This window comes from Ixodes scapularis, unplaced genomic scaffold (genome assembly GCF_016920785.2).
Source record: "Ixodes scapularis isolate PalLabHiFi unplaced genomic scaffold, ASM1692078v2 PGA_scaffold7__128_contigs__length_106722199, whole genome shotgun sequence".
Classification (NCBI taxonomy): domain Eukaryota; kingdom Metazoa; phylum Arthropoda; class Arachnida; order Ixodida; family Ixodidae; genus Ixodes; species Ixodes scapularis.
Window position 1 is genome coordinate 67,930,005 of NW_024609882.1, and position 18,085 is coordinate 67,948,089.

The following is an 18,085-nucleotide window of genomic DNA, read 5'->3' on the forward strand; positions in this document are numbered from 1 at the left end:
TTCGAGCGACTTCGAGGGATTTAATACAGCAAAAGCGACTGATTCTTGAAAAGGCGGTGCAACGATTTTAGCACGTTGGCCAATTAACTGCGGGAATTAATCTGTGTCACGTGTGAACCGAAGTTCAGAAAACCATTTTTCTGGCGCGCGCCAGATTTTATTTAAAAAGAAATTATATAAACCTGGTTTCTCATTGGGGGCTGTCTTCAGATCTCCCAGCCACTTTCTCCGCGATTGTCGACTTTTCAAGAATTAGCGTCGCCGGGAGTCACGGCGAGCGATCGACACAAAAGACGGTTTGCCAGGTGTTTGATGGATTGAGGGCCCGTACCGTGAGGACAGGGTGTAGCGAGCCAGGATACGACCGACACGTTTCAGAACACAACAGAGGAATGCATTTAATCAAGCGACAACAAGTAAGTACAGCGAGAGGGGGCGCCACAGGAATGCGGCAGACTATTTACAAAGTCAATAGGTGGCGACCTCTACACCAGGGGGTTGACAGCGAGTGTAGCAGTGGAGGAGGATAGGTTTTGTTGACCTATTCCGCATGTCCCCCTGTGACGCACCACCGTAGTTCTCGTAACCCCCACAGGCGACTGCAGATCGACAATTATTTTGTTTTTAGCTTTTGCAGCAGACTAGTAATTTTTCTGGAAAACGTGGTGCGTTTTTATTTATCTTTTTTTTTCACTGTGCCTGGGCAAACATTACAAGAAATACAAGCTGAAAATTTGTTCAACGTTAAAATCGTTTCACTGCCCCTTTAAAGGGGTACTCCGGCGATTTTTGTATAGTCCCCGAGTTGTCTGAAAACATAGCTGAAAAAGTCACCCAAATATTGGGCCGAAATAATTCTTGCGATGTTATTGAATTTACAATTTTTGGTCCTCGCCGTGTTTTTCAAGGTGAAAGTCTATACGGGAAACCATGAAAAACTGACGTCAGCGGAAGGTAGGGGTTCACTCTTTTTCTTGTTTATTTATTTATTTATAATACTATCGGTCCTATACAGTACCAAGATAGGAGTGGTATTACACAATAACATGGAATCATGCGCACAAACTACACATATCAGCAAAAGTACAATGCAGCGGTGAATCAATCTAGGTACTGTTGGCAGAAATGTCCGATAAGTGAACTAAATTCATCCCAACTTTTAGCAGTCACGACATGTGCTGGGAGCTTGTTCCATTTTCGCGCTGTTTTTTTTTAGAAAAAGGAAGACTTGAAACAATCCTTAAAACAATTTTGCTCTTCCACATATCTATTGTGCTTATTGCGGGTTATACGCGACACGCTGTCATTTATTTACTTTGGTTTATTTCCAGGAACGAGGTATTATGCTGTAAAAATATTCAGACGTTTATTTTTCGTTCTTATGTTAAGGACTGTGAACTTTGTTCCCAACCGATTACAAGCAGTCTCATTGTGTCAAATAAATGCTTTGGAAGCTCGCTTCAGCACCCGCGCAGCAGCACAAACAAGTGGAAATGAGCAGAACGTAAGGGCGCAAGTAAGCTGGTGTATATTAAACATTTTAGTGAAAAACCCGAGACTGCGGTAATTACAGAGTACGACAAGGAAGAGAAGGATAACGTCTCAAACACAGCTGTGTTTGAGACGTTCTCCTTCTCTTCCTTGTCGTACTCTGTCATTACCGCAGTCTCGGGTTTTTCACTAAAATGTTTAACAAACAAGTGCTCGCAATATTTCATTTCTAGGCAGCCCACTCGACCTGCCAGCGTGCCTTCCACTGGCTGAGATTGCATGGATGCGACCATAGCGAATCGAATCGGAATTTGAAGCCTGTGATGAAGTAGAAAAGGAAGAGAAAGGAGGATCGGGGGCGCGTAGTTGAGCACCTCTCGATTCAATGCGCTACGGTTGCACCCATGTAAACGCAGCCACTGACATCTCGGCACTGAAAAGCGCGGGTATACTTGAATGTTGATTTTGACACAGTTTTCACTTGCCAATTTCACAATAACTGTTCTCAATTTCGCGATACTGAGTAGCATACCAGAAAGGGTAAAGTAGCGTCTTCCCCTGATTGACTGCTGCCAAAAAATTGATGTTCTCCGGCCTCATCCGGGTGCGGCTGGGATTAACATGTTGAATTTTCAGCCGGAATTGCGGGACCCGGAAAATGTTACCGTGCACGCCACAGGCACGTCACTTCTCTTCCGGGAGACATTTTAAGGGCTGGTTTGGACCGGCCTTAAAGAGCGGTCTAAGCCGCTCTTTAAGAGGAGTGACGTCAACGGTGACGTTTTCAGGGTCCCTCATTTCGGTTGAAAGTTCAATAGGGAGTTTTCGTAGACCGTTTTCCCTATTGCGCTATGTTCTCCACAACGAAGACGACGCTAGTGCGCATGTGCGTCGCTGGCCTTGACTGCAGAGTTCCGGATCTCGTAGTGGGTTGCGGAGGGCGTTAAGGGACGGAAGGAACGATCTTCAAAAACTCCCTAGAATATCATTCTTCTCAGCCGCACCCGCACGAAGCCGGAGAACGGTGGATTTTCGCAGTAGCCAATTTGGGGAAGGCGGACCACCCTACTCACCAATGTTTCGCGGGAGCAGGGTGGGGTGGGGGAATGGAGAGAGTGTTCTTGGGGGGGGGGGGGGGGGGGGGGGGGGGGTTCGCTTTTCGGGAGCCCTTAAGGGCAAAGTGCAATAACGTTATTACTTTCGTTGTATTTTCCCTCTCGAAATCACTGAAAAATCTCACAAAGGGTTTCTTTTCTCCCTCTCCCGCCCGTGGAGACTAGTGTGTGTTTTTCCGTTCCCCGCTCAACCCACCCGTCACCGCCGCGCTGGCTGTCTCTTCCCTGCTCAACCTGCCCTGATGGTTCCGCACATATTCCTTCAAATCCAACCTGTAAATGTTATAAAAAAAAAAGTTTTGTTTTTTGCATTATTTCGGGCGACGTTTTGCGGCCCGGTTTCTCGGTTTCTGGACCCGCAATCCGGCTTCGGTTTGGACATTTCTTTACAAACATTTTGTGAAAGTCCCCAAGAAGTACCTTCGCGAACCATTCCACTCGGAGGCTTCCAGAAGGTACAGTTTCAAAGACACACGGATGCACTGTCGTGGACACAGCTAGCTATAACGTCGGCATGCGCCCTGGCGTCCGTCTGCTTCGCGCCTAACAAACGCCAAGTGGCGATACGGGAAAAACAACCAATCCCCGAGAAAAATCACAAAGATTGATTCCTAAGTTTCTCTCTCTCTTTTTTAGAGAGCGTGTAACTCTAGGAGTGTGGAATGGCACTGCCACGTCGGTAGCTCAGACAATGTCGACATTCCCAAAGAAATATTCACATCGGGGAGACATCCCTCCCTTTGTTCCCCGAGATGCGCATCACGTGATTACAGCGTCACGCTTTTTGCGCAGGGCCGCACTGACGTAGACATCTCAGGGGGGGATGGGGGAGCATTTGCTCGGGCTGCCCTTCGTCCTTATCGTGGGCTCTATTTGCAATTGGCGGTATTTTATTCGCGTGTCTGGCAACTTTACTGATTTTGCTGAGCGAGATACTGGCGGTGGCCGCGGGATCGCCTAAAGGCGCGTTCATACAGGCGACTAGCGACTGTCGCGAGAGTGACTAGAGACATGCGACGAGGTATACGGCCGACGTTTACGCTGCGGGCGATCGGCGGGTCGCTACCGGCGGGTCGCTTTTCGTAAGATCTCGGGAGCTGCCGTCGATTCAGTGCACCCCGCCACAACTCGGGTTCGCGTTTCGCTGCTTTCCCAGTTTCGTTGTCTCACAGCTACACACGCGTCGTCGGTGCTATATCAAAACGACTGGTTATGTTGACCTGGGTCTTTCGGAAGCGTACAACGAAGCACAATCGCTACATCGGCGTGCACTCGCTCGACCTACCGCATCGGAGTACAGACCTGTCAAGAAGTTCCACGGCTTTGCTGCCAGGCCGAGAACCTTTTCGGGCACTCGTTCGAAAGGGGGTACTCGGTTTCTAAAGCAAAAGTTAATCTTTAATACCGCTGATCAGAGCCACCGCAGAGACCTCCGTTACTCTGTATCCACGGCCGCTACTGCGAACCGAGGTGTTGAACGAACATGTTGGTTGCTTCTTCCGCAGAAGTTCGGCGTGTCGAATACAAACAAACGCAAGGCGCACTTACGTGCCCTTCCGAGGCGTCACTGATTGGTTCAGCCCTCGGGCGACTCGGCGACAAGTCGCAAAATGAAATCCGGAATCGACTGCTCTGAACCTGTCGCTTTCGCGACTTGCCGTCTTCAAGGCGCTCCTCAGGCCGCTCCTCGTATACAACTGTTTTTTTATTCTACGTCCTTTCTGTTGTATCCACCCATTCGAGAAGCACCTTTCTCTTAGCAGGAAGCAGTTCGTCGCCTTCTGCATCTAACAGCGCTGCCGCCATAATCGCGTATCGCCGTCTCATGTATAGGCCTCCATTCTTTTACTCTCGTCAGCGCTCACCGATCCCCGTTGTCGAGAGTGCAACCGCTAAGTGCGTCTGGTAACTTTGCCATCCCTCTCGGCTCCCCGCCGTTTTGGAGGATGCTAGAGTCGGGGAGGGAGTCCCGCTGTTATCACCGATCACCGACGTCACGCACATCCCTCCCGAGAAGCATCCCTCGTGCGAATACCCCTTTAGAGGGCAAGGTGTGCACTAGAGTCACTGGTGTGCACCATTTAACCGGAGTCCCGCCACTTGTACATCACACAAAAGACGCGGTATTCGCTGCAGACTTGACGGAAGTGTCTGCGGGCAGACTTAAGCATGTTCCAAGCATGTTTGCCTGGTACCTTTATATGCTTTGAAAATGTCGGCAGACGGTCTTTGTGTGAACCATACGTGACAGGGACGTCGTACAAGGTAGAAACACGTCTCCTAAAGCATCTGCAGACTTTCTTTTGCACGACGTCTTAGCGCCGTGACCGCGGTTTTACCGTCCTGGTACAGTGCTGACCCTGGGCTCCGGGCTGGGACTGTGCGTGCTCCACGTGTGCTGCGAGGTTCGGGCCATCTTCTGGCGCCAGGACACGCGGGACTCTCTGCAGCGCTCGGTGTGCGGCTTCATCGTGCTGGGCTGGTGTCTCTTCGGCATCTACGCGAGGCGCCTGGCAAGGAGACTCTTCAGCCACCCCGCCTTCTTCAGGGTGAGCGGCAGCAGTAGCGTTTGCATGATACTAGTTATACTTGGTGTGAAATTAATAGGTAGAAACATGTTAATCAATTAATGCATTAATCACGGACTAATTGTGAACCGAGTAGGTGAAAAAGTGTGTGGTTTTATTGATACTTAGGTGTGCCTGTCATTCTAACGTGCCTACCAAGCTGCTTTGGCCTCACGGCTGGCAGTGTATTTTAAAAGTAAAACTAATAATAATATAAATAAATAAATAGTATGTACAGTCTTTGACAAGATGAAAGACCCATTCGCCGAGGCGGTTTACGCGGTGGTGCTAAGCACGCTTTTTCAAGAGGCCCTCCATTCTAAGAGAAAGTGGAACAAAAGCTACATTTTCTCACCCCAAGCAATATAGGCCTCGCCAAAACAGATCTAGAACAACCGCCAGAAACGGCCCTGCGTCTGATGGGTCGTTCATATTGGTAGAGGTTGTTCACGCACTGTAGGTTATGATAACCCTGGGGAGCTGTCACTGAATTATATTTTATTTTGATAACTTTGTATTATTAGCTTTCTATGAAAAGACAGTGAGTGCGCAAGCGTGCTGGTGCTATTTAGTAATGACGTTTAAAACAGGGAGAGTGTAAAGTTTCATATTTTTTCCCGGGCTTTAACCATCATATCTCATGCTTTAACCATCAGTCTCGGGCTTTAACCATCATGATTAAGCTTTCTTTTTTTTTTTTTTTTAACTCGAAACGTTCTTTGGCTAGATGTTTTTCGGCATTTCGTGAAGCCCGAGAGTGAAGCCTTTATAATAGCGTGACCGCGACGCTCGGCACTGATTGGTTGACAGGTGGGAGAGGAGGAGGGATATGCTTGACGCTGATTAGTTAACGGGGAGGTCATGTAACCACAGGGTTAGGCGAGGAGGAGTGAGGTAGGCGAGGAGAGGAGAAGAATGCGAGGCGAGGAGAAGCTCGACCGCTAATGCGCACGTAGGAAGAGTAGCTCGAGAGTATGCAAGGCTCCGGAAGATCGCCAGGTTTATCAGTCCGATTACAGGTAGTGTCGCTTCATTCTAGGAGCAACTAGCGAGCATACACATGGTACGCGTTAAACTATCTAATGAACAGTGCCATGAACGTAGGCGTCTGGCGTCAGGAAGCTCAGAGTATCGCTAAACGTTTGTGATGCTAGAACGTTCACGCATGGATTACTATTGCCTAGCAATTCGCCATATTATGTTCTTCGAATATTAGTCCGTCACTGACAACCTGAACTAGAGGGGTATAAATAATATTGTCTAAAAGCTGAACAATATTTGCTGCGTAGCTTACCGCAGATATTTCGTTTAATGGGCGTTCTTTTTCGCTTTTATCTGTCTCGGCCAAAGGGATGATTGGCCATCAAAACACCGCACTGCTTTTGTTTTGTACTGTGATAACTTTGATTTAATTAAATATTTTTACGTACACATATCGCACATTTCTCCGTGGCTTAAATAGTACTTAGTCGCTGCTTACAAACAACGTACGAAACGTTAGAAAAAATGTGAAAACAGTTCTTTCTGGTTTTTGTTTTGCAATCATCCCTTGGTAATTTAATGTTTACCAAATGATGTAGTAAATAAAATAAATGGCTTCAATAAAACGATCTGTTCGTGCATTGCTAAGACTACTATACGGCGAGCAAGTGTTCTAGCACGAAATCTTTGGATCTTTGGAACGAGTGGAGGGGCACGCAGATAAACAAGAAACATAAACAACGTGTCTTTTTCAGGGGCGAAGCTCTTTAGGGTCTAGCCTTGTCCGGCGGCGTCCGTGCTTACATTGATTGCCATCCCATCTGTCTTCTTAAAAAAAGGAGAAAAAAATGTTTGCGCAGTCGACAGGATTCGAACCTGTGCGGAGGGTCCCCTATGGATTTCTAGTCCATCGCCTTCACCACTCGGCCACGACTGCGGGACGAGTGGGGGGCTCTGAGATATGGTAGTAACTCAAGAGCTGGGGTGTCTGTCATGGATTGCATGACAATTGCATGACGTTGCATGTAGCCGCTCAACGTCTATACAGGAGAGGACGCTGCGGTCAAATGCGTATATAATCGCGTTAAACTTTGCATGCATTGGCTCAAATTTCATAGACGAGAGGGCGCTGCAGTCAAATGCTCAACTGCGTATATAACCACGATCCATACCACACATTCTCTTTCGGACATGGACCGTTGACTTAAAGGGGTACTCCACCGATTTTTTGAGCTACGTCAACTAACTATATTTTCTGACTCCCCGGCCTTTACTCTCTCCGGTATGCTATTTAGAGTCGCGAAATTCATAATAGGTATTGTGAAATCGGCAAATGAAAATGATGCAAAAACCAACATTCAAATATACGCGCACTTATCAGTGCCGTGACGTCAGTGGCAGGCAGGCTTGCCAGTCTAGCAAGCAGCCAAAAAATAGAATATGCCAAACATTTGTTCCGTGCTGGAGAGCGGGTACTGCAGCGAGCTTCCCAAGCATTCATTTGACACCATGAAACTGCTTCGAATCAGTTTAAAACAAAATCTACAGCCCAAAGAGTGAACCCCTGCCTTCCACTGACGTCACTTTTTCATTGTTGCCAGTAGAGACTTCGAGCTTGAAAAACACGGTGACGACCAAAACTGTAAATTCAATAACTTCGCGAAAAAAACGATATTTTGACCTAATATTTGGGATACCATTTTCGCGTTGTTTGTTGGTTAGTTTAGCAAAATTTCAAGCAAATCGGAGACAATGAAAAAACCTGTGGAGTACCCCTTTAAGCGGTGGAGATGCGTTCCCACGGCTTCTAGCGGATCCAAGCTGATCCGCTAGAAGAACCACTGACTCTGCATTTCACCGACCATAAAGCAGTAATAATGAAGTCGAAACGCAACCCGGAACTCAGCACTACCTATGAGCAATAAAAAAAAAATCAGCATGATCAGCACTACCCATGAACAAAATCAGTATCATCAGCACCACCAGTGCTTCGTCCCAATTAACATCTTTGACCACGCGGAGATGCGGTCATTTTTTTTAGGCTAGTTGGGGCGAGTTTTTTCCGGTTATAAAGTATTCAGCCATTAACATCCTTTATCCATCCATCCAGCGTGCAGAAAGCGTACAATCAAAGGGCAGTCAGCAAGCGCGTGCCGTCATTGGTGAAGATCGAGGGAAAACAAAGACAAGGGGGGGGGGGGGGGGGGGGGGGGTTTGGTTAGGTAAACAAGCGCATGAGGTGCGCAAAGGCCAGACGAACTTGCATGCCGAACTCGTAATTTTCACGGCTTATAGGGGGCGCACTAGATTCTATCAAAATGGCTGTCATCTGGATAATCGCCGTAGAACAACTGTACGACGAATTGGGCCTGGGACGCGTTAGTAATTCTAATTTCGCAAAATATGAGCAATAGAAGAACCTTTCTATATGCTTGCTCGCCTGGAAGGTGTATGCAAGCACCTTCATTTTTTGAGTCAATTATCCAGTATCGAAGAGCGCGATTCTCACATCTCGCTACCACCATCGCTGAAAGTTGCGAAAACGAATTCATGAACCCTTTGCTACAAGGGCGCCGCCATCTTGAATGTCATCACTTCTAGTATGGGCAAAAACGTTGTTTTTACCGTCGCCACGCCAACAGAAGACATTCAGGATATAAACGTAACCGTTACCCATTCTCTTTTTTTTTACTTACCTCTATTTCCTTCCTATTTGTAGAATGAAATGTTTTATTATTTTTCCTTCGCCCATACCGAATGTGCCTAGCAGGTGATTGGGGACAAGGGTAAACGAAAAAGGTGTATAATGTCCTGGAATCTCAACACAATACGCAGGTCAAGAAAAACAGGATTAGCTCCTCTCACAAAGCACTCCATCCTTTCCACTTTAACAGAGCGAACGCTGGAGAGGAGGGGACCTCTTCTTCAGCGTTTGCTCTGCAAGTGGAAAGGGGTGGGGGATTCTTCCCCTGAACTCTTAAACTGTTAGAAATGGCAGAAAATATACAGGCGATCTGGTGCACTTTCAATAACTTGGAAATCCCCCCACCCCCCCCCCCCCCCCCCCCCCGAGACCAGGGACAAGAACGACACACATATTGGTCTGAAACGCAGCTGCAACTTTTATTTTCCCTTCCTCACCGGCCTCCAGATATACACCTGCCAGGTCCCCTCACAATAAAAGGCTCTTTAGGTGACCACTCACACCACAGTTAATACCCCACAACCCTGAAAAGTATTTAGAAGTTAAAACAGCCATGGTCTGGCTCAGCTTAGCCTAAGCTCCTTTGCTCTCCTCGTTGACGCTTCGCCTCGCGAGCTAATTTTAAGAGCGACATCTCTATAGACTGCTTCCTTTCTGTTATGTCTAAAAGCAACAAAAATTAAACCGAACATTCTGCTCATGTCCTCGACAACCAAAAGAACTCGTTGTTACGTTACCCAAAAAAACCCGAAAAACTAAAGGTGAATGCCCGAGAAATCGTTTAACTTCTCTCGTACACATTGAAAAAGAACTTGCCGCTGGATAGGTGAACTATGCTGCATAAATTTCCGTAATACTACGTACGGGCGGCTCAAGACATGAGAAAATGTGTGTGTGCGTGCGTGCGTGCGTGCGTGCGTGCGTGCGTGCGTGCGTGCGTGCGTGCGTGCGTGCGTGCGTGCGTGCGTGGTGTGTGTGTGTGTGTGTGCTTTTTTTTTTTTGGTTGGGGGGGGGGGGGGCCGCAGAGGACGCGAGCTTGGCTACTCAGCCGCTGTCCAGACCGATGGGCGAAGATTGCGGAATCACAGCTGCCGGAGCGGCGACTATCGTCGTTTCACTCAGATGGGAGTGCGTCAGGTCGAAGGGAGCAAACGAGCAAGCCAGCAGATAAGAGATTGCTACAGAAACCACTCTTGTTGGTTGTCTATGAGTTGCGATAGCATTCGTCTAGTACAACCTCAAGGACGACGTCTAAGACGACATCGAAGACGACGTCCTAGGGGACACCAAAGACAACATCTAGGACGACCTCTAGGGCGATCTCAAGGACAACCTCTAGGACGACTTCAAGGGCGAAGTCGGGGACGACGTCTAGGACGATTTCAAGGACGGCGTCAAGGGTGACGTGCTAGAGGACGTCGAGAACACCGTCAAGGTCGTCAGATCTTTCGAAGAGGGTACGAATGTGAAGGATTGCGAGAATGTGAGTTGAAATGGCCTACTGCGCACACCTACTGCGCATTAGGAGGCCATAAAGTCAGAGAAATTCCGGGGAGTAGCTAAAAGAATGCCGTCACATTAAAAGGACGCACGTGCGCACTGCGCGGTTCTCGGCAGCAGGCACAACGCGCAGTCAGGTAGGGTGGAGATGCAAATCGGTCGGCGCTCCGGTGCTGTGTGTCTTGTCTCATGTTTTATCGCTGTGAAATGTATGCATGTGCACCTGCTCGCTGACGCTGTTCAGCGGGGTAAGATTTGGTCATTTGGCTAGAAATACAAATGTCAGAGCAGGAGTGCATCACAGGTGATGGAGATGTTGATATGCGTTCAAAAATGAGCATGGTGATTTTTAATAGTTACGAAGCGTACCGCTTCGAAACTATTAACCTTCGGCGCAGGACATCCGCATGCACACCAATGTTTATATTAACGCACTCGTTTTATTTGTTTTAAAGCGCAGCTCTTAGGTGCCCGTTTCCGGCTTGAGCGGCGTCGGCATAACCGTGAGGTCATGTCACGTGACCCCCCTGAGGTCACTTGACCCCCCCTAAGGTCACGTGACCCTCGCCCGGGGTCACGCGACCTCACTGGGGTCACGTGACCACTGTGAGGCCACGTGGCCCCCGTGGCGGAGAAGCAGGCAGGATGACGAGGCAAGGCGGAGGGAGGAGGGGTATACCCTCCCCTCAGTACCCTTCCATCCCCCTCCTCAAGAGCTGCGCTCTAATTTGGCATTACAGGGACTTGTGAACGGCTTTCATTTTTTTTTTTCGTTGTTAAAAATGCATGCTTTACGAACACGCCGACCAGAGCTATGCGGTAATGGCAACACCGAGACCGTTAGTCGCTACCACCGTCTCCGCCGCCGTCCCCGTTCCTCTGGTTCTTCGCTCTTCCGCGAGGGCGAGTGGTGGGCTGGAGTTACGAATAAACGAGGAAGGGAAAATAAAAGTTGCAGCTGGGTTTGAAACTGTTCTGTGTGTCGTCTTTGTCTTTTGTCCCTGGTCTCGGGTTTCTAAGGCGTTCTTAACCTGCCACCAACTCTCCAACTCTCTTGCCTTGCCCCCTAGCGTTCGGTCTGCTAAAGTAGAAAGGGTGCAGGGCTTTACGTGAGGGTCCTCTCCTACTTTTCTTAACCTGCAACGGAGTACAGCTTTTGAGGCGTTGCTGCCTGTCAATTTGTCTTGGATTCGCACGGCTACGGCGCAGGACATCCGCATGCACTCCAAGACCCTGCTGAAAATCAACGTGGCGGCGCTGGCGGTGCTGGTAGGGGCGGTCTTTGTCGGTGTGAACGCTTACAGCGCCTGGCTGGAAGCGTCTCAGCCCGAATGCGAGCCCCGCGGAGGCTCCCACGAGCTTTGCATGGTACGCTTCGGCGTCCGTCTGCTCTTCTCCGCCTTGGCACTCCTCTGGAACGGACTCGTCTGCCTCGTCCTCGTCTCGGTGGCCAGGACTCACACCATCGGTGGGTGAGCTTCAACCTCGGGCTTCAAAACGTTGAAACTTCCCGCAGTGGCATTTATGATGTGTTTTGGCGTCATCTGTTTTATGATGATGATGCTCTGTGGCGTCATTTACTTGTTTGTCCCTCCCCCATTATAATGCCTCCACGGACACTGTGCTGAACTTGAAATATATAAATACACTTAAATTAATTAATTGGAGCATTAGCTGTTTTCAAAGCTACCCATAGCTAAACACATTTTTGGGATACGCAGGATTTACTCTTCCTTGCATGCTATTCGTCATTTCTAAATTTAAAATAGCTATTGAGAAAACGGCAAAGGAGAGTTACGCTAAAACTACCATTCAACTATTCCCGCGCTCTCCAGTGGGGTAACGTCATATGTTGTAGACCTTGCGATTGACGCAGGAATCTGAAGACGCAGTATTTTGCGAGTTTTATATATTTATTTATGTACTTGCTTTCGTGACCTTTCCTAGCGTTCATTTCACACCATCAAACTTGTGACCCATCGGGGAAAAGCTGTACCGCCCCCGCATTACAACCCTTGAGTCACGCTTTCAGAGATGCAAGGAGAGACCCTCAACCTCTCAGGCCAATCTTATATATTCAGTAACTTCGCGAAAACAAAATATTGTGACTTCTAATTTGGGCTACTAGTTCAGATGTGTCTATAAATGTGTTGAGCCAATTTTGAGGCATATGAGTGACCATCAGAATTTCTCCAGAGTTTCGAACCAAATCAAGATGGCCTCCGTGGGGCCGGAGCTTTAAGTTAGTGCCCTGAATGAGAACCTCTACCCCGCTTGTTGTTTTAATATCTGCCACTTAATTCTAAAAGCAATAAAGACGACCGTTGCTTGTAAATGCCAAGTTATAGTGTCGCGCTAGCGGCACTATAACTTGTAGCGGGGGTATCTGCCAAAGATACCGGCTCTTTTTGTAGGATATATGAATAAAGCGTTTTCTCACGAGCCGTTTTGTTTTTTTTTTTTTTTTTATTACGGGGAATGGTGGCACACTGTATACCTTTGATTATTGTCGTGAAACATACAACAGTATCTATACATTCCTTGTTTTTCAAGGCATTCGAAGGTTCATCAAGGAACTGGAATCCGATGCCGTCGCCCACGAGCGGCAGTACTCAAGACGCTTCCCGGGCTCCGTCATCACTTCAGAGGACATTTGTCAGGGTATGCATTGCATAGACTCTGGCCCATTTCTTGTACAATCACGCCTAGTTCATATGGACACCTTCTCTCCCCAATAATTTGTACGTAACGGGAGTTATCCCTAATAACGAGACAAAAATACATATATTTATCCAGTTCGCCTCCAAAATTTGTTTCGATATAGCGGGGGCATTCATATTAACGGGATTGATATCCTAGCTGATTGACCACCAGTCCCTGCCGAATGATGACGCAGCACTCGTGTCCAATTTGTTCCTTGAGCTGGTCTCCGGTAGCAGAACATTCACGCCATGGCGGTGACAAGGAACGAGCCATTTTCTTTCGCTGAACACGAGAGAGACGAAATCAACATATTATTTCACGGTTAGGTCGAAGTAAAGCGTGGCGTACCAGCTATATACAAACCCGCGCTTTGTCTTTGACATGACTGAGCCTGAGACAGGCAAGGAACAGAATATTGCTGCTGTGTTCGGAGGTATGGTGTGTGCTGTTCTTCTCCTTCCACATCTCCCTTTCAGTTTTGTAAAGTATTCACCATGTCGCATTCGCGCTCGTTCCTCTTTGAGCTCCGTCTTTCTTCTCGTTTCAGAGAGCATCTGGATTGAAAACAATATGCCGGGCGATGGAGACATTGGAATTCGGTTTTCGGCTTATCAGCGGGAAGATCGCCCTCTACACAGCCCCGTGGCTGCTGGTCACTCTGTAAGCCAATAGCTGACTGCTTCTTTTCGACGTGGGGAAACCACTAAGTTATTAAAAAAAAAAGACTTTGAGCACGTGGGAAACGCGGTAACGCTAAAGTTTCAGCTCGTGCTAAAGGCGCGAGGCTGGCGGTGCAGATGCAGGATGACACGGAAAAACCGCGTGGGCGCGTTTGCGCACTGCCAGCCTTGGGCCTGTTGCACGAGTGACAAATTTAGTGCACCACAGTACTTCCCACGTGCTACAACTCTTTCTGAAATTTACCGACGAAGTGCACTGTCTTCGATAACAGTCTGTTTATCTTTACTAATTGATAAGCTAATTAACAGATCTTAGTTAAATAAGTGACTTATCTGGCCGATTAGCTCCTTATATTCTACCCCCATGGCCGCATAACTCACCTGCACAGACCTAATTAGTGTACTTTTGACGGGTTGCGTTTAATAAATCTGTTCGAGTAAAAATCAAACATCCTGTTTGAGTAAACCTAGTATCGATTGATCTAATCAGTTCGGGAATGAGACCTCAGTTTAAGTTTTTGACAGGGCGATGGTTTACCGAACAAGAGTGAACAGTGTCCATGCTTTCATGGACTTTTGGACGATGTCGTTAACCCTAACCTACTCACCCCATATACAGGGGGCTGTGTAACACGAGAGCGCACGACACTAGAACGCCGACGGGAGATCGCGCGGCAGGAGAGCGCCACGACAGCAGAGCACCGCGACACACGAGCGCACGACAGGAGATGGCCACGACACGAGAGCGCATGTGCGCGCCTTGGGAATATTCGATACTGGGGTTGCTGGGGTCTTCAAACGCTTCAAACACGCAGCGGTCTGCAGTCACACTATTTAAGGTAATTTATTTTGTTTAGGTTATCTATCCTAACTCAATACATTACCGCACAACTGTCATCGCTGCCACTCATGAGCTCCTTTTGAAATTGGTCACTTTTTTTGATCTCGAGAAAGTTCTACTTGTCAAAAAAAAATTTGGGTTGTGTGTATGTTTATGCAGCCTATAACTTGGTCTGCCTCAACGGGCGACGAGTCTCCCAGCTGTAGATGAGCATTTAGCCAGTGCAGTACAACCGCTAGCATGGGGTCTTTAACGTGCACCACGCAGTAGTGATACACGACCGGGCCGGTACGATGCTCATCCAGATCGAAACGGGCAGGGGTGAAGATTGAACCCAGGATCCCGAGTTCTGCAGGGCGAGCTTTCGCTCCACGTGCTCTTCTATACTCGTCATTTTACAACGAAACTGTTTATGGCTGGGGTTCCGTGGATTTTTCGTGTGTGTGACCAAAACATCTACGCTCGCACCGCCGCACGCGCATGCCTTCCCCGTATGAAAGATTCGAAATAAATATCCAAACTAAAGTGTTGACGAACGCGCGTGCAAGATGTCGTTTGTTTTAGGCTTTTGCTTTAGAACAGCTACTGCTGCAGAAGCCGGCACGTGCGCCACATGGAACTCCATTTCCTGCATTCTCTTTGATGCTTGGGTAATTTAGCAATAAGTATATTTCACTTGTCTTCTCTCGTCGTAATGGGGAGGCTCTGTATAGTCCGGACTCCCGAAGAGCAACGGCGGGAACGGCACCGAGAATCTGAGCGGCGGCAGCGGGCGGCGAACACCACCGATGAAGTTCGTGCACAAAACGCCAAGCGCATACGGCAAACCAGACAAGACGATGAACGTCGCAGGGTGGAAAACGCATCGAATAAATGTGCGTGCTTATCCTTCCGTCACAATGATTACCGATCAAGACAATAAATGTGTTCGTGCCTTTGTTCAAAATTCTGTCACGTCTGTGTTGTGTGCTTAAAGGGGCCATCAAACGAATTTTGGGTTGGGATGAATGATTTTAATTTGGGACTTTACTAATCGCATATCGTTTAGTTGGCCAAAAGAAAGAGGCTAGAAAGTCAAAAGCCAGCTTTTCGGTACGAACATTTGAAAATATAGCGGACTATTTTGTACCTTCTTGCCTTCGAAAGCTCTCCGCCTTTTCACTATGATACATCCGCGGTTCCAAAAGCGCGTCACCGGCGCCAAACTGACGTCAGCAGAGCCCAGCTCACTCATTGGACACGAGAACCGCGTCACTCGGACGTATGCGCTCGTCAACAATCAATCCGTCGATTTGGATTCGCGTTCGTGGCCAATGAGTGCCCTGACGGAAATTATTGTCACTGGGGAATGACAAGTTCTATGGTGTGCATAAAAAGCACGGTGGAAGCTAGGAGTCATCGCACCGGTGCCGAAGGAATGTCACGACCACGTGATTTTACAATTCGCATTTGAGTTGAGGTTTAAAGCTAAGGAGGAAGAAGTAGGAAAATCGTTTCATGACCCCTTTAACATCTTCGCTGGTGATACACCTTCACAGAGGGGAATGGCTCATGATTTTTGTCTCCCAGAGAGAGAGAGAACAACTTTACTGAAAATGCCTGCAGAATCGGTTAGGCTCCCTCCACGCAGGGAGGACGAACTTTCACCGCGACGCGGCCACTACGTCTGTCTCGTGCGTTCTGCTCCTCGAGGTTTGCTTCCTCGCTACTTCCGCGGGTCCGAGAGGGCCGCCGCCCCCTTTTTGGGGGTGCTGCTCCCCTTCTCCCCGGTTTCGCTCGGTCGCTGCCTCTCTAGAGCTGCCGAGACCTGCTGGACGGCCTTGAGTTGTGTCCCTTGATCATAGCTCCTCGTTGCAGCCTCTAGCTGCGGCGGGAGGTTCGTCTTCTCGCTGGCTTCTCGCGGATTTACTCTACAGTCCCAAAGGATGTGAGCCGCGGTAGCTCTCTCCTTCGCGCACAGTCTACACACGTCACTCGCGTACACACTCGGACACACGTGCTTTGCTAGCACCGGGGTGAGCAGGGACCCAGTCTGTAATTGTCTGTATAAGACTGCCTCCTTCCTAGAAAGCCCTGGATGAGGTGGCGGCATAGTCTGTCTGTTTAGTCTATACCACTTCACTATTTCGTTGAAGGAGGTCATCTTGTCCTTGGCACTGTACCGCGACCAACACCCCGAGTCGGCCGTGTTTGCAGCTGCGCGGTTGGTTAGTCCTCGCGCGGCCGCGTTGGCCGTCTCGTTGTGGTTCGCGTTCCCGCGTTCCGACACGTCACTGCCCATGTGGGCCGGAAACCACTTGATCGCCACAGCACTTTTGCGTCCGATGTCTGCGGCCTTGCGTAGTATGCGCGCGGCCTCTCTACATACCCTACCCTTGGCGTAGTTCTTCACTGCCGTTCTAGAGTCGCACAACACTGTAGTGCATCCGGGGTCGGAGACGGCCAAGGCGATGGCCACCTCTTCCGCCCGGTGCGCTTCTCGAGTGCGGACGCTCGCCGCGGTCTTCGTTGCACCCGTCGATGCCCCGACGACCACCGCCGCGTATGCGCCGCTGCTCCCTCGATACTCCGCCGCGTCCACGTAGACGGCCCCTTCTTCTCTGGCGTGGAGGTCCACGAGAGCCCTGGCCCTCGCCAACCTTCGCTCCTTGTTGTGCTCGGGGTTCACGTTCCTCGGGATCGGGCAGACCCTGAGCTTTCTGTTGATGCTATCCGGTATAGGTACGCTGGTCTGCTGCTCGCCTTCCCTTGGTTCGAGGCCAAGGTCCCGCGAAATCTGTCTTCCGGTTCTCGTTTCATTGAGACGCTCGAGTTGCGCCGTTCTCTGTGCCTCGGCTATTTCGTCCAGCGTGTTGTGGACTCCCAACGCCATGAGGTTTTCGGTGCTCGTGCTCCCGAGAAGACCGAGTGCCGCCTTATACGTCTTGCGTATGGTTGCGTCTATCTTGTTACTTTCACTTGGCCTCCAGTTGTGGAAGGCGGCCACGTACGTTATGTGGCTGACTGCGAAGGATTGAACGAGCCTGGTCAGGCTCTCCTCCTTCATCCCCGCTCTTCTGTTGCACACCCTCTTGATGAGTCTCATTGCCGCGGCCGCTTTGCCCGCGAGCTTGTTCACCGTTTCACCGTTGACCCGGTTTCGCTCGATGAGCAGCCCGAGCACTCGAATCTTCTCGACCTCCGGTATTTCTTGTCGTCCTGCCGTCTTCACCATGATCTTGGGACGCTCGTACTTGATTTCCATATTCTTTCTTTTCCTGCCAGAAACAAAAATTCGGGTAACATACGAATACGAGTAAAAAAAAAAATTAATTTGGCGATGAACCTGTTCTTTTTTTTTTTTGGGGGGGGGGGGGGGATTAGACATACGTGCAGGTGTTACATCATGATCAGGTCCATTGGACCTTTTCCGAGAAGCGTTCTGCGCACGCGCGAGCGCCCGACGCCAAGCGGTGGAAGTCGGCAAGAAAAATAGAGGAAATTTGGAATGAGGCTGTAGATCG

General features: G+C 49.0%; 2 protein-coding genes across 2 annotated transcripts; one reads left to right on the forward strand and one right to left on the reverse strand.

Moving 5' to 3' along the window:
* The first annotated feature begins 4,962 nt into the window (after positions 1 to 4,962).
* LOC121833159 lies at positions 4,963 to 13,733 on the forward strand. Its single transcript, XM_042286268.1, has 4 exons — positions 4,963 to 5,155; positions 11,568 to 11,826; positions 12,912 to 13,019; positions 13,609 to 13,733. Exons 2-4 carry the CDS (start codon positions 11,577 to 11,579, stop codon positions 13,731 to 13,733), a joined length of 483 nt encoding a protein of 160 aa, XP_042142202.1. The 5' UTR covers positions 4,963 to 5,155; positions 11,568 to 11,576.
* A 2,554-nt stretch (positions 13,734 to 16,287) lies between these two features.
* LOC120841622 lies at positions 16,288 to 17,841 on the reverse strand (the record flags this gene model as incomplete). The annotated part of the gene is made up of 1 exon (XM_040212552.3): positions 16,288 to 17,841. A coding segment is annotated over one exon (1,554 nt), but the record flags the coding sequence as incomplete, so codon positions are not given.
* Between the last annotated feature and the right edge of the window lie 244 nt (positions 17,842 to 18,085).